The 25,734-nt window shown below is 48.8% G+C and overlaps 1 protein-coding gene across 2 annotated transcripts in view; it reads left to right on the forward strand.

The window, feature by feature from the left end:
* The first annotated feature begins 5,246 nt into the window (after window positions 1-5,246).
* Window positions 5,247-25,734, forward strand: part of CXADR (CXADR Ig-like cell adhesion molecule) — a 45,534-nt gene continuing 25,046 nt past the window's right edge. For both annotated transcript variants that reach the window (XM_038766294.1, XM_038766293.1), the window contains exons 1-3: window positions 5,247-5,361; window positions 23,947-24,116; window positions 25,248-25,452. In XM_038766294.1, coding sequence (XP_038622222.1) covers window positions 5,295-5,361; window positions 23,947-24,116; window positions 25,248-25,452 — 442 coding nt within the window. In that variant the 5' untranslated portion in view covers window positions 5,247-5,294. The remainder of the gene's footprint in view (window positions 5,362-23,946; window positions 24,117-25,247; window positions 25,453-25,734) is intronic.

Genomic DNA, 25,734 nt, shown 5'->3' on the forward strand with positions numbered 1-25,734 from the left:
CAGACTGAGCCCCCTTTTTCCTCTCCTCCTCCCCTCCCCATCACCCCCCCCCGCCCTACCTCCTTCCCCTCCCCACGACACTTGTATATATTTGTACATATTTATTACTCTATTTTATTTGTACATATTTACTACTCTATTTTATTAATGAGGTGCATATAGCTATAATTCTATTTATTCTGACGGTTTTGACACCTGCCTACATGCTTTGTTTTGTTGTCTGTCTCCCCCTTCTAGACCGTGAGCCCGTTGTTGGGTAGGGACTGTCTCTATATGTTTCCGACTTGCACTTCCCAAGCGCTTAGTACAGTGCTCCGCACACAGTAAGAGCTCCATAAATACGATTGAATGAATGAATAAATGAATAAACCCATCCTGACTCTACGTGAGTTACCGCGAACCTGCCTGGTTAACGAGGAACTTTTTGGCCAATGCGTCTGAACTCAAAGCTGAGCTGGTAGAAAACTTATATTAGGCTTTCTAACTCCCTGGCTCTTCAATTTCATCCCTTAGATCGTGCCCCGTCTTGGTATAGTTTATGGCCTTTAGGGCGATAATAATTATGGTATTTGTTAATGCTTACTCAGAGCCAAGAGCTGACTGAGTCAGAGTTGAAAGTATCCTGTCTGACCCTCCTTATCCCCGAATGTAAAGTCAAGAATCTGAGCCCTATGTGAGTAGCTGAGTAGTTCATATAATAATAATGGCATTTATTAAGCGCTTACTATGTGCAAAGCACTGTTCTAAGCGCTGGGGAGGTTACAAGGTGATCAGGCTGTCCCACGGGGGGCTCACAGTCTTCATCCCCATTTTACAGATGAGGTCACTGAGGCACAGAGAAGTGAAGTGACTTGCCTAAAGTCACACAGCTGGCAAATGGCGGAGCCGGGATTTGAACCCATGACCTCTGACTCCAAAGCCCGTGCTCTTTCTACCGAGCCACACTGCTTCTCTATCTTCCGCTGTGCTTAGTACAGTGCCTGGCACTGTACTTAACTTAGCATTTAAAGCGCTTAAATTCCATAAAAAGCAAGCTGATCCTTGTGCTATTCGTCCTATTCTGATTGAATATTCCGATATTCCCTAATGGTTAAACTGAGCAAACTGCCAAGAAGCATCTTTGGTAAGTACGGATTATCATGGGTCCCAAAGCAATGTTAAGTTATCGGGAATCAATCAATCAATCAATTGTATTTATTGAGCGCTTACGGTGTGCAGAGCACTGTACTAAGCGCTTGGGAAGTCCAAGTTGGCAACATATAGAGACGGTCCCTACCCAACAGTGGGCTCACAGTCTAGAAGGGGGAGACGGAGAACAAAACCAAACATATCAACAAAATAAAATAAATAGAATAGATATGTACAAGTAAAATGAATAAATAAATAGAGTAATAAATACGTACAAACATATATACATATATACAGGTGCTGCGGGGAAGGGAAGGAGGTAAGGCGGGGTGGGGGGATGGAGAGGGGGAAGAGACAATAGGATGAATAGACGCTAAAGCCACAAGCAGCATGGCTCAGTGGAAAGAGCCTGGGCTTTGGAGTCAGAGGTCATGGGTTCAAATCCCAGCTCCGCCGCTTGTCAGCTGTGTGACTTTGGGCAAGTCACTTCACTTCTCTGTGCCTCAGTTACCTCATCTGGAAAATGGGGTTTGATTGTGAGCCCCACATGGGACAACCTGATCACCTTGTATCCTCCCCAGCGCTTAGAGCAGTGCTTGGCACATAGTAAGCGCTTAATAAATGCCATTATTATTCAGCGCTTAGAACAGTGCTTTGCACATAGTAAGCGCTTAACAAATACCAACATTATTATTATTATAAAGACACCGAGAAAGTAGAGGAAGAAAGGGAACAACTCATCCTGGATCCAAGATAAAGTACCAGACATTGTGTCCAACCCGATTAACTTGTATCTACACCAGTGCTTTGAGGAAAGCCCCACAGTACGCCGACTTGTACTGCCCAAGCGCTTAGTACAGTGCTCTGCACACAGTAAGCGCTCAACAAATACGATTGAATGAATGAATGAATGAAAGGTTCCGTGGTTGAGACCACCTTATTCAACCTTGAGGGCAGAGATGTGTCTTCTAAATCTATTGTGCTTTTCCAAGCCCTTAGCACAGTGCTCCGCACACAGTAGTTGCTCCATGAACACTATTGAGAGGCAGCGTGGCTTAGTGAGAAGCAGCGTGGCTTAGCGGGAAGAGCTCGGCCCTGGAATCCGAAGGACTTGGGTTCTAATCCTGACTCCACCGCGTCTGCTGTGTGACCTTGGGCAAGCCACTTAACTTCTCTGTGCCTTAGTGACCTCCTCTGTAAAATGGGGATGAAGACTGTGAGCCCCACGTGGGAAAACCTGATGACCTTGTATCTACCTCACCACTTAGAACAGTGCTTTACACATAGTAAGTGCTTAACAAATGCCATTATTATTATTATTATTATTAATAATGAATGACTGAGTGAGTGAGGCTGTGTGAGCTCCCTATGGAACACCCTGATCACCTTGTATCCCCCCAGCACTTTGAACAGTGCTTCGCATATAGTAAGCACTTAACAAATGCCATTATTATTATTATTATTATTATTATTATTATTATTATTATTAATGAATGACTGAGTTAGTGACTGAGGCTGTGTGAGCACCCTGTGGGACAACCTGATCACCTTGTATCCCCCCAGCGCTTAGAACAGTGCTTTGCACATAGTAAGTGCTTAACAAATGCCATTATTCATTCATTCATTCAATCATATTGATTGAGCGCTTACTGTGTGCAGAGCACTCTATTAAGTGCTTGGGAAGTACAAGTTGACAACCTATAGAGACGGTCCCTACCCAACAGTGGGCTCATTATTATTATTATTATTATTATTATTAATGAATGACTGAGTGAGTGACTGAGGCTGTGTGAGCACCCTGTGGGACAACCTGATCGCCTTGTATCCCCCCAGTGCTTAGAACAGTGCTTCACACATAGTAAGCGCTTAACAAATGCCATTATTATTATTATTATTAATGAATGAATGGAATGAATGAATGAATGGCCTGGAATGCCCTCCCTCTGCACATCCACCAAGCTAGCTCTCTTCCCCCCTTCAAAGCCCTACTGAGAGCTCACCTCCTCTAGGAGGCCTTCCCAGACTGAACCCCCTTTTTTCTCTCCTCCTCCCCATCCCCCCCACCCTACCTCCTTCCCCTCCCCACAGCACCTGGCTATATGTATATATGTTTGTACAGATTTATTACTCTATTTTATTTGTACATATTTATTCTATTCATTTTATTTTTGTTAATATGCCTTCTTTTTGTTGTCTGTCTCCCCCTTCTAGACTGTGAGCCCGCTGTTGGGTAGGGACCGTCTCTATATGTTGCCGACTTGGACTTCCCAAGCGCTTAGTCCAGTGCTCTGCACACAGTAAGCGCTCAATAAATACGATTGAATGAATGAATGTATATATGTTTGTACGTATTTATTACTCTATTTATTTATTTATTTTATCTGCACATATTTCTTCTATTGATTTTATTTTTGTCAATATGTTTGGTTTTGTTGTCTGTCTTCCCCCTTCAAGACTGTGAGCCCGCTGTTGGGTAGGGACCGCCTCTATACGTTGCCAACTTGGACTTCCGAAGCGCTTAGTACAGTGCTTTGCTCACAGTAAGTGCACAATAAATACGATTGAATGAATGAATGTATATATGTTTGTACGTATTTATTACTCTATTTATTTATTTATTTTATCTGCACATATTTATTCTATCGATTTTATTTTTGTCAATATGTTTGGTTTTGTTGTCTGTCTCCCCCCTTCTAGATGGTGAGCCCACTGTTGGGTAGGGACCGTCTCTATAGGTTCAATCAATCAATCAATCAATCGTATTTATTGAGCGCTTACTGTGTGCAGAGCACTGTACTAAGCGCTTGGGAAGGACAAGTTGGCAACATCTAGAGACAGTCCCTACCCAACAGCGGGCTCACAGTCTAAAAGGGGGAGACAGAGAACAAAACCAAACATACTAACAAAATAAAATAAATAGAATAGATATGTACAAGTTCAATCAATCAATCAATCGTATTTATTGAGCGCTTACTGTGTGCAGAGTGCTGTACTAAGCGCTTGGGAAGTATAAGTTGGCAACATATAGAGACAGTCCCTACCCAACAGTGGGCTCACAGTTTGAAAGGGGGAGACAGAGAACAAAACCAAACATACTAACAAAATAAAATAAATAGAATAGATATGTACAAGTTCAATCAATCAATCAATCAATCGTATTTATTGAGCGCTTACTGTGTGCAGAGCGCTGTACTAAGCGCTTGGGAAGTATAAGTTGGCAACATCTAGAGACAGTCCCTACCCAACAGCGGGCTCACAGTTTAAAAGGCGGAGACAGAGAACAAAACCAAACATACTAACAAAATAAAATAAATAGAATAGATATGTACAACTTCAATCAATCAATCAATCAATCGTATTTATTGAGCGCTTACTGTGTGCAGAGCGCTGTACTAAGCGCTTGGGAAGTACAAGTTGGCAACATCTAGAGACAGTCCCTACCCGACAGCGGGCTCACAGTCTTGCCAACTTGGACTACCGAAGCGCTTAGTACAGCGCTCCTCCTCCTCCTCCTCATCAATCGTACTTATTGAGTGCTTACTATGTGCAGAGCACTGTACTAGCGCTTAGTACAGTGCTCTGCACATAGTAAGCGCTCAATAAATACGATTGATTGATTGATTGATTGTACTAAGCGCTTGGGAAGTACAAATTGGCAACATCTAGAGACGGTCCCTACCCACCAGTGGGCTCCCAGTCTAAAAGGGGGAGACAGAGAACAAAACCAAACATACTAACAGAATAAAATAAATAGAATAGATATGTACAAGTAAAATAAATAAATAAATAATAGGTACAAACATACATCCATATATACAGGTGCTGTGGGGAAGGGAAGGAGGTAAGCGCTCAATAAATACGATTGGATGAATGAATGGACAAATGCCATTATTATTATTATTAGTGAGTGACTGAGGCTGAGGGGGCCGCGGGCCCCTCCTCCCCGCCCCACAGGGGGCGCTGAGGAGGTGCCGCCCTCCCCGGTCGTCATGGCAACCCATCGGGCTGGTGAGGGGGGGGGGGAGAGCGCGAGGCCGGCGGAAGTGACGTCAGTTCACCTGCTGAGGGGGGCGGGGCCGGGGAGGGGAGGGGAGGGGAGGGAGGGCTGAGGTGTGGCTGCAAGCTGGGCCACCCTGAGCCCACGGTCGCTCGCCCTCCCGCTCGCCATGGGCCCCCTGGGCCCCCGGGGCCCCCTGACCCTGCTGCTCCTGCCGCTCCTGGGAGGCCTCGTCGGTGAGAGAAGCCCCCCGGGGAACAATGGGGAGGGCAGGGGAAGGAGGGGCTGGGGAAGGGCATTGTGGGGGAGGGTGGGGGGCTGAGGAGGGGGGTGGGGGGCTGCGAGGGAGGGAGCTCTATAGGGAGGGAGAGGGCTGGGGGGCTGAGGGGGATAGGGGGCTGCAAGAGAGGGAGCTCTGTAGGCAGGGAGAGGGCTGGGGGATGGGGAAGGGGGCTGCAAGGGAGGGAGAGGAGTGGGGGGCTGAGGAGGGGGCTGGGGGCTGCAAGGAGGGGAGCTCTGTAGGGAGGGAGGGGCCTGGGGGGCTGAGGAGGGGGCTGCGAGGGAGGGGGAACGGGGTTGGGGGTGGAGGAGGAGGGGGCTGGCATGGAGGAATATAGAGGGAGGGGGTGGGGGGCTGAGGGGGATGGGGGCTGCAAGGGAGGGAGCTCTGTTAGGGAGGGAGGGGGCTCTAGGGAGGGAGAGGGGTTGGGGGCTGAGGAGGGGGCTCTGTAGGGTGAAGGACGGGTTGAGGAAGGGGATTGGGGGCTGAGGAGGAGGGGGCTGCAAGGGAGGGAACTCTGTTAGGGAGGGAGAGGGATTGGGGGTTGAGGAGGGGGCTCTAGGGAGGGAGAGGGGTTGGGGGGGCTGAGGAGGGGGCTCTCTAGGGGAGGGAGCTCTGTAAGGTGAAGGACAGGGGTTGAGGAAGGGGAGAGGGGGCTGGGGAAGGGGAGGAGGAGGGGGCTGCAAGGGAGGGAACTCAGGGAGGGAGAGGGATTGGGGGTTGAGGAGGGGGCTCTAGTGAGGGAGAGGGGTTGGGGGGCTGAGGAGGGGGCTCTCTAGGGGAGGGAGCTCTGTAGGGTGAAGGACGGGTTGAGGAAGGGGAGAGGGGGCTGCAAGGGAGGGAACTCTGTAGAGGGAGGGAGAGGGGTGGGGGGGAGCAAGGGGGTTGGGGGCTGAGGAGGGGGTTCTCTGTAGAGGGAGGGAGAGGGGTTGAGCAAGGGGATTGGGGGCCGAGGAGGGGGCTTTCTAGGGAGGGAGCTCCGTAAGGTGAAGGAGAGGGGTTGAGGAAGGGGATTGGGGGCTGAGGAAGGGGAGGAGGAGGGGGCTGCAAGGGAGGGAACTCTGTAGAGGGAGGGAGAGGGGTGGGGGGGAGGAAGGGGGTTGGGGGCTGAGGAGGGGGCTCTCTGTAGAGGGAGGGAGAGGGGTTGAGCAAGGGGATTGGGGGCCGAGGAGGGGGCTTTCTAGGGAGGGAGCTCCGTAAGGTGAAGGAGAGGGGTTGAGGAAGGGGATTGGGGGCTGAGGAAGGGGAGGAGGAGGGGGCTGCAAGGGAGGGAACTCTGTAGAGGGAGGGAGAGGGGTGGGGGGGAGGAAGGGGGTTGGGGGCTGAGGAGGGGGCTTTCTAGGGAGGGAGCTCCACAGGGTGAAGGAGAGGGGTTGAGCGATTGGAGGCGGAGGAGGGGGCTCTCTAGGGAGGGAGCTCTGTAGGGAGGGCAGCCCTATAGGGCGTTGAGGGCTGAGGAGGGGGCGTGGGGGGGCTGGGGGGTCTGACCTTTCTGCTCCGGGGACCCTCCACCGCCCTGCCCTGGTGGTGTTACAGGGGTCTTCCCCGACCCCCGGGGCCAAAGCCGCCCCTCTGCGCCCACCCCACTGGGGAGGAGGAGGAGGAGGAGAAGCCAGGTGTCCTGGGAAATCCCTCCCCGGGCCTGCAATCCGTTCAGTCGCATTTATTGAGCGCTTACTGTGTGCCAAGCACTGTGCCAACAGCCCGGGAAGTACAGTCCGCCCTAGGGCGGGGCGAGGGCCGGGAAAGGCCCAAATGATTTCGCCGGCTGCAAACACTTTTCACCCGACCTGCTAATTATCCCCCCCGCCCGCACACCGGCCGGGAAAGAAATCCGGACTCCGAGCGCTTAGTACAGTGCCCTGCGCGCACATACACACAAAATAAGCGCTCAATAAATAGGAGCGAGCGAACAGCCCCCGGGAGGGCTTTAAAACGGGTTTGGGAGCGGCCTGGAACACCTGGGAATTGAAAGTTAGCAAAAGGGCTTTTTCCACAATCGGGATGATCCTCTCCGTTTCCTGTTGAAATGTTAATTTCCATTGTTGCCGTCGCTGCCCCGGGCATTCCTCACGGGATCCAAATTCCGTTTCCAAGCGTCGCAAAGCCTTATCTCTTCATCTGGGCACCTACTAGTTGGATTTGGTTTTTTTTTTTTTTACACCCAGAACTTGATGGGTGGGCTTAAACTTTTCCAAAACGATTTTCGGGAGCAACCCGAACTTGTAACTGGAGACCTGTTTTTCTTAAACCTGGGCTTGATGAATCAGAAAAAAGATTCTCCCGATTCATTCATTCATTCGTTCAGACGTATTTATTGAGCAATTGCCGTGTGCAGAGCACTGTACTGAGCGTTTGGGAAGTACAAGTTGGCACCATATAGAGACGGTCCCTACCCAACAACGGGCTTACAGTCTAGAAGACGGTTGTATTAGAAATGTCAAAACACCTAGGGCAGAGCGATCTAAAGAGAGGGACATGGGTGGAAATCTTCATTCATTCATTCGTTCTGACATATTTATTGAGCGCTTACTGTGTTCGGAGCACTGTACTAAGCGCTTGGGAGGTACAAGTTGGCAACATATAGACATGGTCCCTACCCAACAACGGGCTCGCAGTCTAGAAGACGGTCGTATTAGAAATGTCAAAACATCTAGGGCAGAGCGATCTAAAGAGAGGGACATGATTGGAAATCTTCATTCATTCATTCGTTCAGATGTATTTATTGAATGCTCACTGTGTTCAGAGCACTGTACTAAGCGCTTGGGAAGTACAAGTTGGCACCATATAGACACGGGCCCTACCCAACAACGGGCTCACAGTCTAGAAGAAGAAGTCTAGGAGAAGCAGAGTGGTTCAGTGGAAAGAGCGCGGGCTTAGGGGTCATGGGTTCAAATCCCGGCTCCACCACAAGTCTGCTGTGTGACCTTGGGCAAGTCACTTCACTTCTCTGAGCCTCAGGTACCTCATCTGTAAAAATGGGGATTAAGACTGTGAGCCCCACGTGGGACAACTTGATCACATTGTATCTCCCCCAGCGCTTAGAACAGTGCTTTGCACATAGTAAGCGCTTAACAAATGCCATTATTATTATTATTCGAAGACGGTTGTATTAGAAATGTCAAAACACCTAGGGCAGAGCGATCTAAAGAGAGGGCCATGGGTGGAAATCTTCAGTCCTCTGGGAAAGAAACAGTGGTTCCTCTTTTAGAAATCTTTTCCTTTGACAGAAGCCAGTAGCAAAGTTGTTACTCTTGATGGATAAAAAGAGGGGGGGAACCTCCCCTTCCTAAAATCGAAAATTTTCCTTGGTGGTTAGTCTGTCGGCAATATGGGTTTAAAGGGTGTTGATAATTAGAAGTCTTGGAAAGCTAGAAATTACCCCAGTCCAGCAAGTAACTGATGACTTCACATGGGAGACCGCCTGAAGAGGTCTGAGGTTTGGTGGAGGAGAGACAGATCCATCCATCTCCCCGCTCCAGGGGAGGAAAAGGACAAACTTTTGCCCCGCCTGGGAATCTGGCAAGGGAAAGAGAGCTCCCACTAGGCTCCAAGTCAGCCTGGGAGATTTTTTTGAACGCCTTTCTGTGCAGAGCAAGTTCTGGGGCAAGGGACGAGAAAAGAGCCCGGATCCTGGCTCTGCTTCAAACCAGAGTCCAAGGGGTGGCTTGGGTGGGCTGGCTCTGGCGACTGTGAGCCCACTGTTGGGTAGGGACTGTCTCTATATGTTGCCCACTTGGACTTCCCAAGCGCTTAGTACAGTGCTCTGCACACAGTAAGCGCTCAATAAATACGATTGATGATGATTTGGGGGGCCGGAGGTGGTGGATGCAGCCGTTCATTTTGAGCCCCCTCCACCCCGCTGCCAGGTGGGCTCTAGCATCAGCCGGGACCCTTTCTGCCCCCGTGCTTGGCTCCAGAGCCGAATTGAGGCATTTGAGACCATCCCCCTGAGCCTTCCCTGGAGAGGGGGAAGATAGGAGAAGCAGCGTGGTTCACTGGAAAGAGCCCGGGCTTTGGAGTCAGAGGTCATGGGTTCAAATCCCGGCTCCGCCAATTGTCAGCTGTGTGACTTTGGACAAGTCGCAACTTCTCTGGGCCTCAGTTACCTCATCTGTAAAATGGGGATAATAATAATAATAATGATATTTTTTAAGCACTTGCTATGTGCAAAGCACTGTTCTAAGCGCTGGGGGGAATACAAGGTGATCGTGTTGTCCCACGTGGGGCTCTGTCTTCATCCCCGTTTTACAGATGAGGTAACTGAGGCCCAGAGAAGTTAAGTGACTTGCCCAAAGTCACACAGCTAAGTGGCAGAGCCGGGGTTTGAACCCGTGACCTCTGACTCCAAAGCCCGGGCTCTTTCCACGGAAAGGCTTTCCATGTCCCCTACCTGAGATTAAGACCGTAAGCCCGCCGTGGGGCAACCTGATCACCTTGTAACCTCCCCAGTCCTTAGAACAGTGCTTTGCAGATAGTAAGCGCTTAATAAATGCCATTATTATTTTTTTTTCCCCTCCTTCCCCGCAGTTACCACAAAGGTCCTCTCAAGCTTCACTGCTGGATGACCTCTGGGAGACCCGTTGGGTCCCCAGCTTTCCTGGAATATTTTCAGTGGCATGAGGGCCCCTCTGGACACTTTGGGATTCCCCGCCCCAATTTTCACTGCCATCCACCCCAGCAAAGTGGTCCCTGTTAACTTTGATGAGGAAATGTTAGCATGCCCAGAGGAATTTAGGGGGCTACCTGTTGTGCCAGGGACCTAGTACAGTGACTGGCATGTAGTGTGTGCTTAACAATTGCCATCATCATCATCATTTATTACTGCAGTGCCACGGCTTAACCTCACTTAGAGGTTTGGAAGAACTCCTTTGAGAAGTTGTTCCAAAGGAGGGTGCTAAGGTGTTGGGCTGGGCCATTACCTCCACTTGCTGGCCATGGAAGCAAAGAGGCTGATTCTTTGGGCTTCCCTCGGAATAATCAGCTTTTTGGGTCAGTCAGACCTCTGGGAAAGAGGAAGGATCCAGGGGAGGAGGGGCCCATTGTCCATTGTCACCTGGGTCATGAATGGAAGTGCTTCAGGAGGCAGTCACTGATGGTAGGGATTCCAGGGGAGATGGTTCAGATTAGGATCGTGCTTCTCTGATTTGAAAGGCCTTTCCATTACCCTCACAAAGTCCTCTTGATGCCCAGTGAGCCCTGTCCCCTACCTGTTTGTGAAAGACTGGGATGCAAAACTGGTGAAAGAAGGAGGTCTGGTCACAAGGAGCATTGTCTGACCTCTCTGGACACATCAATTATGGTACTGCTTAAGCACTTAGTATGTGCTGAACACTGTTCTAAGCACTGGGGTAGATCCCTGACCCACATGGGGTTCACTCTTAATTCCCATTTTGCAAATGAGGTAACCGAGGCCCAGTGAAGTAACTTGCCAAAGGTCACGCTGCAGACGGATGGCAGAGCCGTTATTAGAACCCAGGTCCTTTTGACTCGCAGGCCCGAGCTCTTTCGGCTGAGTCCCGCTGCTTCTCATTTTTGCTCCATTTTTGACTTCTGAAGCCCAGCCGAAGTCCTTTAAGCTCCCTTCTGCTTTCAGTGCAAATATTTTTTAACCCATGTTTTGGAAAGGTTTAAAAGCGCTGATATTTCGTCCGTTGACAGAAACCAGAGCCTAGTAAACACTGACTCTGGTTAGTGATGGGTGTTTCATGTCGAGGTGGATTCGATACAAGGGCTGTCCCTTTCCTAGAACTCCAGATCCTTTTCAACCGCAATACTTTATATAAAACCAGCCCAAGGATGGGTCTTTGTCCGGTTTAGATAGAGGCTGTGACTTTTCCTCCTTTTTCCTGGTTCCTTTTCCTTTCCTCTCATTGAAGATCTCTTCCTTCTTCTGCAGTGGTTTAGCCGTCTTGTTCTCTGTCCACTTGGCCGTGGTCTCCATCATTTTGTCCCTTTTTGTGTTCTGAAGGTCCCCCTCCTCCCCACCCTGGGCCCGGGAACCCCGATGAGCCGCACACCTTGGGAAAAAATGGGAGTTTGGCTTTTGGGCACGTGAAGGAAAAATCAGGAAAAACAGGGCTGTGATTAGACTGGCTTGTGCAGAGTGGCTTGCGTGGTGGCGGGGGTGTCAGGAAGTGGAGCAGGGCTACTGGTGGAGATCATGGGAAGCTCTGTGGATCACAGGGAAGACTGATTCCTAGGCCTTGACAGAGTTATAGTCCAGCCATAAGCGATCAGACTTTGAACTGTCATCAATTTCTCCCACATAGTAATGGGAATGACAAATTCCATGCCGTTTGGTGACATCTTGATTACGCTTGACTTTGGAACCAGGGTTAATTTGTTTTGGTGAAGGGTGGGGTGCGTTTTGTTTGCTTTTTAATAGCACACCCATCCCACGTACACTTAGAGTACTATCCTCAGATTGCTAGCTGGAGTGCACGTTTCAGAAAAAGGCTGGTGCAGTGCATCGACTCCCTTTTACCGGAAAGCTGAACCATCCGCGTGATTTGCCTTGTGATTTCCGAGCTGCCCTTTGACAAAATATATTCCTAGCGCCGGTCATCATGTTGCATTTCCTGTGAATCGTAATTATTATTCTTCGTCCAGTCGGTGAGCCTTTGCGGACAGTATGGATAGAGTCAGGGGGTTGGGGCCCAGGCCCATCTGGCCCCGCTCATTCAGTTCATTGTAGTGCCGCCTTTGTGTTCTCACAATGTGATGCTTAATCAGCTTGAGACTGTGCTGCATAGTGGCATCGAGAATATCTGGGACCCATTCTCTTCTCTTCTCTCCTCGCTCACCCCCCCACCCTCCGCTGGGAAGGGTTGGGAGGCAAAGGGCTTTGGCTTTTTCTGAAGTCAGAGGACCTCATAATAATATTAATAATAATTGTGGTATTTAAGTGCTTGCTACGTGCCAGACACGGTACAAGTAAATCAGGGGAATACAAGTAAATCATGTTGGACACAGTCCCTCTCCCACGAGGGGCTCGCAGTCGCAATTCCCATTTTACAGATGAGGGAACTGAGGCTCGGAGAAGTAAAGTGACTCGCCCAAAGTCGCATGGCAGACGAGCGGCGGAGTCGGGATTAGAACCCATGACCTTCTGACTCCCCGGGCCGTGTATGCCAAGCCAAGTGTGGCACCGATTTGTAGCCTGCAGGAGATTTGCTTGTACATATTTACGATTCTATTTATTTTGTTAATGATGTGCATCTAGCTTTACTTCTATTTATTCTGATGACATGACGCCTGTCCACATGTTTTGTTTTGTTGTCTGTCTCCCCCTTGTAGACTGTGAGCCCGTTGTTGGGTAGGGACCGTCTCTAGATGTTGCCAAGTTGTACTTCCCAAGCTCTTAGTACAGTGCCCTGCACACAGTAAGCACTCAATAAATATGATTGAATGAGTATATCTGTATATATGTTTATACGTATTTATTACTCTATTTTATTTGTACATATTCTATTTATTTTATTTTGTTAATATGCTTTGTTTTGTTGTCTGTCTCCCCCTTCAAGACTGTGAGCCCGCTGTTGGGTAGGTACCGTCTTTATATGTTGCCAACTTGTACTTCCCAAGCGCTTAGTACAGTGCTCTGCACACAGTAAGCACTCAATAAATACAGTTGAGTGAATGAATGAATGATGTGCATCTGGCTTTAATTCTAGTTGTTCTGACAACTTGACACCTGTCCATATGTTTTGTTTTGTTGTCTGTCTCCCCCTTCTAGACTGTGAGCCCGTTGTTGGGTAGGGACAGTCTCTATATGTTGCCAACTTGTACTTCCCAAGCACTTAGTACAGTGCCCTGCACACAGTAAGCACTCAATAAATATGATTGAATGAATATATCTGTATGTATGTTTATATGTATTTATTACTCTATTTTATTTGTACGTATTCTATTTATTTTATTTTGTTAATATGCATTGTTTTGTTGTCTGTCTCCCCCTTCAAGACTGTGAGCCCGCTGTTGGGTAGGTACCGTCTTTATATGTTGCCAACTTGTACTTCCCAAGCGCTTAGTACAGTGCTCTGCACACAGTAAGCACTCAATAAATACAGTTGAGTGAATGAATGAATGATGTGCATCTGGCTTTAATTCTAGTTGTTCTGACAACTTGACACCTGTCCATATGTTTTGTTTTGTTGTCTGTCTCCCCCTTCTAGACTGTGAGCCCGTTGTTGGGTAGGGACAGTCTCTATATGTTGCCAACTTGTACTTCCCAAGCACTTAGTACAGTGCCCTGCACACAGTAAGCACTCAATAAATATGATTGAATGAATATATCTGTATGTATGTTTATATGTATTTATTACTCTATTTTATTTGTACGTATTCTATTTATTTTATTTTGTTAATATGCATTGTTTTGTTGTCTGTCTCCCCCTTCAAGACTGTGAGCCCGCTGTTGGGTAGGTACCGTCTCTATATGTTGCCAACTTGTACTTCCCAAGCGCTTAGTACAGTGCTCTGCACACAGTAAGCGCTCAATACATACGATTGAATGAATGAATGAATAAATCCCGATGGCTCTTCCTGTCACATCAGGGAGACCAAAGTGGGGTTGGAATCATAGCTAAAACTCCACTCCTGCTATAGGACCTGGTTAGACTTTTGATGGGAGAACTGTTCCTAATAATAATACTTGTGGTATTTTTTAAGTGCTTACTTTGTGCTAGGCTGGATACAAGCAAACTGGGTTGGACACAGTCCCTGCTCATTCATTCAATCGTATTTATTGAGCGCTTACTGTGTGCAGAGCACTGTACTAAGCGCTTGGGAAGTACAAGTCGGCAACACATAGAGACGGTCTCTACCCGACAACGGGTTCACAGTCTAGAAGGGGGAGACAGACAACAAAACAAAAAACGTAGACAGATGTCAAAATGGTCAGAACAAATAGAATTATAGCTATATGTACATCATTAACAAAATTAAAAAAAAAGTAAATATGTACAAGTAAAATAAATAGAGTAGTAAATCCGTACAAATATATACACTTGCTGGGGGAGGGGAAGGAGGTAGGGCAGAAGGGGGAATGGGGAGGAGAGGAAAAAAGGGGGCTTCAGTCTCAATCAAGACTGAAGTGGGGAGAGACAGGAGGATGGGAGAGCAGAGAGGAGGCTGATGCAGTAATCCAGTCGGGAGAGGATGAGAGGGGCTCACAGTCTCAACCCCCATTTTACAGATGAGGGAACTGAGGCACAGAGAAGTTAAATGACTTATCCAAGGTCTCACAGCAGAAATGTGGCAGAGCCCATGCTGTGCCCACTAAGCCGTATTGCTTCTGGGCAGTTCCTTTCAATCTTTCATTGGTATTTATTGAGCCCTTACTACATGCAGAGACTGTACTAAGCGCTCCGGAGAAGACAGTATAACAGTTGGTAGACAGGTTCCCTGAACATGACAAATTTACAGCCTAGGGGACTGTGATGGAAGAAGTCAGTCAATCGTATTTATTGAGCGCTTACTGTGTGCAGAGCACTGTACTAAGGGCTTGGGAGAGTACAGTATAACAATCAACAAATTCCCTGCCCACAACGAACTTAAGTCCAGAGGACCTGAATTCTAAATCTCTCTGCCAATTTTTTTTAAATCATTCAGTCGCATTGATTGAGCGCTTACTGTGTGCGAAGCACTCTGCTAAGCGCTTGGGACAGGACAACAAACAGACACAGTCCTGCCCACCACGAGCTCACAGTCTAGTCTGTATTTGTTAAGCGCTTACTATGTGCCAGGCGCTGTTCTAAGTGCTGGGATAGTTACAAGCCGATGAGGTTCCTGTCCCGCATGGAGTTCACAGTCTAAATTCTCCATTTTACAGACGAGTTAATTGAGGCACAGAGAAGTGAAGTGACTTGCCCAAGACCACACAGCAAGGCCTCGCGGATAGAGCACGGGCCAGCGAGTCTGAAGGACCTGGGTTCTAATTCCGGCTCCGCCACGTGTCTGCTGTGTGATCTAGGGCAAGTCACTCCACTTCATTGGGCTTCAGTTACCTCATCTTTAAAATGGGATTTACGAGTGTGAGCCCCATGTGGGACAGGGACTGTGTACCTGTATATATGTATATATGTTTGTACATATTTATTACTCTATTTTACTTGTACATATCTATTCTATTTATTTTATTTTGTTAGAATGTTTGGTTTTGTTCTCTGTCTCCCCCTTTTAGACTGTGAGCCCACTGTTGGGTAGGGACTGTCTCTTTATGTTGCCAACTTGTACTTCCCAAGCGCTTAGTCCAGTGCTCTGCACACAGTAAGCGCTCAATAAATACGATTGATGATGATGATGATGGTGTCCGACCCGATTAGCTTGTATCTACGCAACTGCTTAGATCTGTGCTTGGCACATAGTAAGCGCTTAACAAGTACTATAACTATTATTATTATTAGGCTGAGAGCAGAAGGGGAGAGAGATTCTGTCCCACATGCCCAGTTGTATTGGCACCTGTTCTGCCCCTGGTGATTATGGGGGGAGGGGGAGGGGAGAGGGTTTGTGTACATGGCATTTTATTATGTTTTCATCATCATCATCATCAATCGTATTTATTGAGCGCTTACTATGTGCAGAGCACTGTACTAAGCGCTTGGGAAGTACAAATTGGCAACATATAGAGACAGTCCCTACCCAACAGTGGGCTCACAGTCTAAAAGGGGGAGGCAGAGAACAAAAGCAAACATAGAAACAAAATAAAATAAATAGAATAGATATGTACAAGTAAAATAAATAAATAAACAGGGTAATAAATATGTACAAATATATATACAGGTGCTGTGGGGAAGGGAAGGAGATAAGATGGGGAGAGGAAGGAAGGGGCTCAGTCTATGCAAAGAGACAGGAATCCGGCCCCTTTCCCCAACTTGCCTGAGCCCGAGCCCGACTCCGGTTTTCACTGTACAGGAGGGCAGCTTTTTGTAAATACTGAAACTCAGGCACAAAAAAATCAAAAGATTTACGCTAGCCCCGAGGGCATCCCAGTTTTCACACCCACTTGACCGGAGTTCTTTTTCTGGAGGTGTTGAGACCCAGGTTGTGATAGTGGATGTCTGGAGCTTGGCGCGGGCTCCCTGCCAGGGGAACAGGGTGGGGCGGCACTGGTCCCTCACCTCTCACCTTCCCTGGGGCCCCACAGGCATGAGCTAGGCCGGTGGGGTGGCAGTGAGCCAACGTCACAGAGCCCGTGGCCACAGGTGAGTCCCGGTCCCCGACTACCGGCCCGCTGACTCTCCCGGACCAAGGATAGCCGATCGAAACAGAAGTCCGGCCTCCGACTCTTCCTTCTGGAATGGTCGCAGATGTGGAGAGGGCTGCTGTTTTCATCATCATCAATCGTATTTATTGAGCGCTTACTGTGTGCAGAGCACTGTACTAAGCGCTTGGGAAGTCCAAGTTGGCAACATATACAGTCCCTACCCAACAGTGGGCTCACAGTCTAAAAGAGTTTTCACACTCTGGTCTCCCAGGTGCCCCCTCCTGCCTGGTCGGACCCCTTATTCCTCCCCCTTCGGCTCAACTTGTACTTCCCAAGCGCTTAGTACAGTGGTCTGCACACAGTAAGCACTCAGTAAATATGATTGAATGAATGAATGAACCTCCAACCTTCACAGCCGCAGGAAGCACATCAGCCCGTCTTCAGGCCGTGGGTGGATAACTCCTCCGTCATGTGGTACTGTTTGGTATTAATTTGTGTCCCTCCCAAGGGAAAGTTTCCCTGGGTGCTCAGCCTGGAGAGAGCAGGAAAACAGGAAGCTGGAGGCTCCAATCAGTCACCGGCCGGTCTCAAAGACAACATTAAGGATTTAGGCAAGTTCCACTCAGTTGGACGCCACAGATGAGGTGAGGAGTTCACCAGATTAGGGTGGCATTAAGCCAGGCTATTTAGAAAATGGGGCCTTCTCACTCTGTACGCCAGTGAGTTTCCAATATGTTGGGTTTTTTTTTTTTTTAATGGTGTTTAAGCTCTTGCTATATGTCAGACACTCCTTCATTCATTCATTCAATTGTATTTATTGAGCGCTTACTGAGTGCAGAGCACTGTACTAAGTGCTTGGGAAGTACAAGTTGGCAACATAGACGGTCCCTACCCAACAGCGGGCGCACAGTCTAGAAGGGGGAGACAGATGACAAAACAAAACATATTAACAAAATAAATAGACTAGTAAATATGTACCAGTAAAATAAGGCTCTTCTAAGGCTGGGGTAGATACAAGTGAATTGGATTGGGCACAGACCCTGTCCTGTGTGGATCTCTGTCCTACATGGTTCCTGTAATCTAAGTGGGAGGGATAAAAGGAGTGAAGTGATGAGAAGCAGTGTGGCTTAGTGGAAAGAGTGCGGGGTTTTGGAATCAGAGGTCACGGGTTCAAATCCCGGCTCCGCCAATTGTCAGCTGTGTGACTTTGGGCAAGTCACTTAACTTCTCTGGGCCTCAGCTCCCTCATCTGTAAAATGGGGGTTACGACTGTGAGCCCTCTGTGGGACAACCTGATCACCTTGTAACCTCCCCAGCGCTTAGAACAGTGCTTTGCACATAGCAAGCGCTTAATAAATGCCATTATTATTATTACTAAGTGACTTACCCAAAGTCACACAGCGAGCATTTGGCAGAGCCGGGATCAGGACCCAAGTACTCTGACTCCGTGATCTTTCCACCAGACCACGCTGCCGCAATATCATTTTCCTAAGATGTAGCCTGGCTCCTGTTTCAATCAGGTGCCGTCGACGGGGCGGGAATGGTGGTTGTTCACCAATTCCCCCTTTGCCAAGATGGCTCAGTGGGGCTGTAAAGGAGCAGGTGGAACGGATTTCCCCCAGGAAGCCGAATGGACTGAAGCCGTCGATAGGCGCGGGAAGGGTTGGGATCGATTGACAAATAGATCCAAAATGGGTTACCAGAGAACAGAGTGAAATTAATTCCTAGCGGCGGGGTCGCGTGTCCGGGAGGCCAGCCGTCACCCCGCTTCCCCAAGCGTATCCGGGGGCCGCCGGCGGAGACGTAACGCTTGACTTGGTGGGAGGGTCCATCCGACGGACCTGGTGGGGCCCGGCTCATGTCCTTACGTGACGCGGCTTGCGAGACGCCTCTTGGTGCTGATCGGGGGATTCCCCGCCGGTTGAAGGGGGACGATTCCGTTTATCCCAGATTTCCAGGGGGCTTGTGCCATTTCCTCTTGGGAATCAAATCTCTTGCCTAACTGAGGCCCTGGATGACATGTGGGCCAGTTGGTAGGCTGGACTGTCCGATCAGAAATCCCGCCACCCGGTTTCCCCTGTGTGTGGTGGGGTGGAAAACTTAATGGGTAGACAAGCCCAAGTCACTGTTACATCAAAGGAATTAATGCTTGTGAGGGTAATTGCTGAGGGGGGAGAAGAACAAAAGGGATTAATTGTGTCTTAAGTCATGGTCTTTTCAGATACAGGTTTGATGGGCGTAGTATCCCTTGTTTTCAGTAAACTGGATCAAACACGGGGGAGAGCACAGTAGTTTGGGCGGTCAGTATTCACATTTCTGATGTCCGGAGTGTGGAGGTGAGCTGTAGGTTGGATTTCTGAAAGCATCACTTTCAGGTGACTGTAGTGCATTTTCAGCATGGGGTTGAGCGCTTCCTGGGTGCAGAGTGCTGTACTGAGCGCTTGGAAGAGTATAATACGACAGAGTCCGTTCCCTGACCACACGCATTTCCAGCCTAGAGGGGGAGGTAATCCAGTGCTTGGAACAGTGCTTTGCACATAATAAGCGCTTAATAAATGCCGTCATTATTATTAATCAAAATCCGACCCGGGACTCCCAGTCTAAATCGGAGGGAGGGCAGGTATTGAATCCCCATTTTTCAGACGAGGGAACTGAGGCCCAGAGAGGTGAAGTGACTTTCCCAGGGTCACACAGCAAACACGGGGCGGAGCTGGGGTTAGAAGCCAGGTCCACTGACTCGCAGGCTCGTGCTCTTTCCACGAGGCCACCCTGCTTCTTGGTCAGAGGGCAGGGAGTCCTCAGGTTACTTTGGAAGTCAGGGGTGGGTCACCTTTGGATCACGCAGTGGGAGTTTACTGTAGCTGATTTTCTAATTTCAGTTTTGATTTCTCATCGTTCTGTTGACCCCAGAGGGAAACTGAGAGAGAAATGACCCATAGACCCTCAGGAAGCATGATTCCGTGCCCCCCTCAAACCCCCAGACACTGAGAGCATTTTGCTTGTTGAGGATAGTAGAGTACCACATTGTCGTGAAAGGAACATAAAACCCTTTTGGTGTGGACTTGGGATTTGTGCTCTGGGCTCGTTTGAAAGGGAAGGGGTGTGTTTGTGTGGGAAGATTGAGCTCGCTTCTGGGAAAGAGACCCTCATGGCCAAGTGAAGGCGAGCGCAGTCGGATGGGGTCGAACCTGTGCTCCGTATGGTTTTCATTTTCTTTGCACGGGAGGATGGTAGACAGGATAAAGGGGCCGGGAGGATCCGAGGAGGGAGAAGTGAAATGAGAAGCAGCGTGGCTCAGTGGAAAGAGCCCGGGCTCTGGAGTCAGAGGTTGTGGGTTCAAATCCCATCTCCGCCACTTGTCAGCTGTGTGACTTTGGGCAAGTCACTTAACTTCTCTGAGCCTCAGTTACCTCGTCTGTAAAATGGGGATTAAGACTGTGAGCCCCGCGTGGGACAACTTGATCACATTGTATCCCCCCCAGCGCTTAGAACAGTGCTTTGCACATAGTAAGTGCTTAACAAATGCCATCGTTATTATTATTACTTAACTTCTCTGTGCCTCGTCTGTAAAATGGGGATCAAGACTGTGAGCCCTGCGTGGGCCAACTTGATCACATTGTATCCCCCCCCAGCGCTTAGAACAGTGCTTTGCACATAGTAAGCGCTTAACAAATGCCATCATTATTATTATTATTATTACTTAACTTCTCTGTGCCTCGTCTGTAAAATGGGGATTAAGACTGTGAGCCCCGCGTGGGACAACTTGATCACATTGTATCCCCCCCCAGCGCTTAGAACAGTGCTCTGCGCGTAGTAAGCGCTTAACAAATGCCATCATTATTATTATTATTATTATTATTATTATTATTACTTAACTTCTCTGTGCCACGTCTGTAAAATGGGGATTGAGAGTGTGAACCCGCCCGTGGGAACAACCTGATCACCTTGTAGCCTTCCCAGTGCTTCAAACAGTGCTTTGCACATAGTAAGCACTTAATAAATGCCGTCATTATTATTGTTATCCAGGTGGCTCTGAAAAATGTGCTTTGTAGGCAGGCCTTTCGGGAGGGCGGGATGAGAGATCGTGCAAAGCAGACTTGCCAGGGAGGTGAAAAGAAAGATGAGGGAGCGTAAGGGAGGGTGTGTTGGAGAGGTTTCACCAGAGCTGACCTGGCCGGGACGGGACGGGCCGAGCCCAGAGAACCAGCCGGCTGAGGCCCAACCCGGCCTCTGGAGACTCCGTTTGCGTAATGTCCCGTCACCCCTCCTGCAGTGGAAGAGGAAAACACAGATGCCTGTGTCTTTCCCGGACCAGCCCTCGGAAAGGGCCCTCCCTCCCAGGGCTGGGCTCCAGGGCACCTCCGACCTATTTTAGGAATCATCCGGCTGCACCTTTTCACCCGCCCACAGCCGCCACCCGGAGAAGCGGAATGGAGCGGATGAGGCAGCGTTCCATCTTTTGGGAGCGCATACCGTGTCGCCAGGCCCGGTTTCCTAGGGGAGGGTACGATGTAGCTGGTCGAGATGATCCCTGCCCTCAAGGAGCTTACGGGCCAGTGCGCCCCAAAGAGCTTAGAGCCGCCTGACTCTTGCCAAGAAGCAACGAGGCCTAGCGGACGGGGCACGGGCCTCGGAGTGCGGGAGTTAGACCTGGGTCAATCAATCGTATTTATTGAGCGCTTACTGTGTGCAAAGCACTGTACTAAGCGCTTGGGAAGTACAAGTTGGCAACATCTAGAGACAGTCCCTACCCAACAGTGGGCTCACAGTCTAAAAGAGGGAGACAGAGAATAAAACCAAACATACTAACAAAATAAAATAAATAGAATAGATATGTACAAGTAAAATAAATAAATAGAGGAATAGGGTCCTAATCTCGGCTCCGCCACTTACCTGTTGTGTGACTTTGAGCAAGCCACTTCACTTCTCTGGGCCTCAGTTACCTCATCCGTAAAATGGGGATTAAGACTGTGAGCCCCATGGGGGACGGGACTGTGTCCAACCCAATTACCTTGTATCTACCCAGGTCTCAGAACAGGGCCTGGCACATGATAAGCATTTAACACGTACCACGGTTATTATTATTACTCTGCCATCAGGCCTTTACTCAGGTGGTCCTGGAGACCCCTTGCCTTGTTCCTCTGGAGGCACACCGTGCTTCCTCTTTGGGCAGAGAAGCAGCGTGGCTCAGTGGAAAGAGCACGGTCTCTGGAGTTGGAGGTCATGGGTTCAAATCCCAGCTCTGCCAATTGTCAGCTGTGTGACTTTGGGCAAGTCACTTAACTTTTCTGTGCCTCAGTTACCTCATCTGTAAAATGGGGATGAAGACTGTGAGCCCGCTGTGGGACAACCTGATCACCTTGTAACTTCCCTGGCACTTAGAACAGTGTTTTGCATATAGTAAGCGCTTAATAAATGCCATTATTATTATAAAGGTGAGGGTCCTGCCCGACTTCCTCTTCCCAATGTCAGAGCAGACTCGGAAGTCTCGGTGCCACAGAACCGATCTGGGTGTCCCTCGCTGAGTAGCGCGTTAGGTTACGTCTTACAGTGCTCTGCACATAGTAAGCGCTCAATAAATACGATTGATTGATTGATTGATTCAGGAGTTCTTGCCGAACCCTTGTGTTTTAGCCATATTTCTTGGAGCAAAGGTCCTTAAAACCCAGTAGGGAAATGCTTTGCTGCCAAAAGATGCCAAACTTATGTTGGAGGCAGGCCAGGGCTAGGGAGACATTCCAGAAGGAGGGGTGAGCCCCCGGTTTATCTTCTGCACTTTTATCAGGCCCGGCGGCATGCTTCTCTACTTGATAACTCTTTCTCTGAGTAACAAGGTCAAGGGTTGCTAGGAAACCGTCTGAGTAATTGTTCCCCACGGACCCGGAGCCCTCACTCAGTCCCAGCCAGGGGTACGGAGCCAAGAACTAGTGGATGAGCCCTGGAAAACTGGTCGAAATTCCCCTGAAAGGGAGCCAAGAACTAGTGGATGAGCCCTTGAAAACTGGTCGAAATTCCCTGGAAAGGGTGACACTGTGCTCTTGGTTTTAGAAAAAAAGCCATTCTCCCCACAGACTCCGTGCAGACTCTTTGAAGTTGAAAGAGTTCTGGGTGCGGGAATCACCCGCTTCCCACAAACACTTAAGCTATTTTTGTGATCTTCCTGACCCCTTGACTTCAAGAGGGAGAAAGCATGAATTAGCTTGAGCCTGGAGGAAAAGCAGCAGGTGAGGGGTTATCTGTTTTGCAAGGACCTCGCATGCTCAAAAATGTGTCCCTTCCCTGAGGGTAATTTTTCATGAGTCCATTGATCAGTGGTTTGTTTGTTTGTTTTTCTCCCCTTTCTCCACAAACATAGGATTTAACAGTGTCCCACATTAAGGAATTTTGTCCTCCACCTTTCATTCACAAATTATAGTCTTTCTTGGAGTAAACCAGACAGAAAGGGAAGACACATTCCTTTGCTCACGGCTTCAGTTGCCATTAATAGGCTTTAAGCACCCTCTCTGTGCCTGGCTTGGTATAGGTCCCTGGGGGGATTCAGAATAACCCCAAGTCCCCCAAACTAATTTAACTCTGATTTAGTGTGCTGCATCTCTGACCTTTTGCAGAACACGTCAGTCACCACTGGTTCTTAGCAAGGTTTCAAATGATATTATTCGTTGGTACAGTAAAACAAACGGCATTAGCTCTCTAGACTGTGAGCTTGTCGTGGGCAGGGAATGTGGTTGTAGCGGTGGCATCCGGGAAGCAACGTAAGGGGATGGGAGGGAGGACAACGAGTCAGGGCAACGAGTGGGTGAAGAGGAGAGGAGGACTTAGGGAAGGCTTCTTGGAGGAGATGGGCCTCCAATAAGGCTTTGAAGTGGAGAGTAATTATGTTGCCAACTTGTACTTCCCAAGCGGTTAGTACAGTGTTCTGCACACGGTAAGTGCTCAATAAATACGATTGATTGATTGATTATCTGTCTGATTTGAGGAGGGACTTGTTCATTTGTTCACTGTTGAACTCCTTGCCCCAAGGGGACCCTTCCCTGGGCAAAGGCCAGCGGGTTTTGGGGCGTTGTGTGAGCCACTGTGACTGGAATGGGTTCCCCTGCCCAGGTTTCCTGACCTGAAATCTCCACCCGTTTGGGTTTCTCTGCCCGGGTTCCACCCGTTGGTTGTTCTTCATCCACCAAGGGGTGAAGTCGGAGAGAGCGTTTGCCCCCGGGCTTAATAGGACGTCTCCTCGAAGGAGTGGGTGGCAAGCTTCCCGCCAGCTGCCCTCTGATGCGTCGTCTCCGCAGTGCCACGGGCCTGCCGGCTAGGCTAACCATCGTTCCTCTCTTCCAGGCCTCACCAGATGTCTGAGGATACTCCCCCCCGACGCGAGCCGAATCGAGAAGGCCAAAGGAGACAGCGTTCATTTGCCGTGCAAGTACACGCTCGCCACGGAAGATGAAGGGCCGCTGGACATCGAGTGGGTCCTATCGCTGCCCGATAATCTGAAGGTGGATCAAATGGTGAGGATCCCTAAACGGGCGGGAAGTCGGTTGATTTCTCATTAAAAGCGACCGTCTGTTGAAGCTTCTGGGAAAGTCAAGTCATAGAGCCCGGGCCTGGGCAAGTCACTTCACTTCCTTAGTTACTTCATCTGTAAAATGGGGATTAAAACTGAGGCCCCTGTGGGACGTGAACCGTGTCCAATCCGATAAGCTTTTATCATCATCATCATCAACAATCGTATTTATTGAGCGCTTACTATGTGCAGAGCACTGTACTAAGCGCTTGGGAAGTACAGATTGGCAACATATAGAGACAGTCCCTACCCAACAGTGGGCTTACAGTCGAAAAGGGGGAGACAGAGAACAAAACCAAACATACTAACAAAATAAAATAAATAGAATAGATATGTACAAGTAAAATAAATAAATAAAATAAAATAAATAGAATAGATATGTACAAGTAAAATAAATAAATAGAGTAATAAATATGTACAAATATATATATATATACATTTTATCTGCCTCATCCCTTAGTACAGTGCCTGGCACATAGTAAGTGCGTTAGAAATACTATGAATAAAAAAGACCAGATAGCGACAGCTTTGGGATGGGAAAGGGAAGTTGGGGTTTGGATTGGTGGTCTTGATGTTCAGCGCTTGAGGATGTCAGGCGTCAGGTATCTGTTGATTATTACCGTGGCTCATCTCTCAGCATTTCCCGGCGAAAGCGTCAAATCCATTAAAAAAAATCCAGCGTGAAGTCCATGCTTGAGTGCTTAACAAATACCATCATCGTTATTATTATTATTATTATTAGCCCTTTCCTGAATTCTCCACTTGTGGGGCTCGCTCTCTCTCGACTGTATGGGCTCTGAGTTCATTTCAGCTTCCGGGTAGACCCTCTCCAGGTTGTCGTGGGCAGGGAACGTTTCTGTCGATTGTTTATATTGTACTCTCTAAAGCGCTTTGCACAGCACTCAGCGTACAGTAAGCACTCAAATATTAACGAACGAATCCTGGCTGGAAATTGATTCACGAGCCGCCACTCTCCCCCAGGGGTCTGATTTGCTCTCACATCTCCTTCCCCGCCCAGTCTTTCGGTACCAGAAACCGTCCACGAAAGCGGTCTTTTCCTTTCCTTCCCCTTTAGATCATCTTTTATTCCGGAGGCAGAATCTTTGCCAACTACTACAAAGATATGAGCGGACGGGTGCACTTCACGGACAGCGATCCCCAGTCCGGCGACGCCTCCATAAATGTGACCAATTTACAGTTGTCCGACATCGGCACGTACCAGTGCAAAGTGAAAAAGGCCCCTGGGGTCCACAGCAGCAAGATCCAGCTCTCGGTTCTCGGTAAGATCTTTGGGGTTTGTCGCCCCATATCCACGTGACTGCTGATGGGGGAATCGGTGATATGTATTAGAGAAGCAGCGTGGCTCAGTGGAGAAAGCCCGGGCTTTGGAGTCGGAGGTCATGGGTTCAAATCCCGGCTCCGCCACTTGTCAGCTGTGTGACTTTGGGCAAGTCGCTTAACTTCTGGGCCTCAGTTACCTCATCTGTAAAATGGGGATGAAGACGTGGGACAACCTGATCACCTTGTAACCGCCCCAGCTCTTAGAACAGTGCTTTGCACGT

Source organism: Tachyglossus aculeatus, chromosome 24 (genome assembly GCF_015852505.1).
Source record: "Tachyglossus aculeatus isolate mTacAcu1 chromosome 24, mTacAcu1.pri, whole genome shotgun sequence".
NCBI lineage: Eukaryota > Metazoa > Chordata > Mammalia > Monotremata > Tachyglossidae > Tachyglossus > Tachyglossus aculeatus.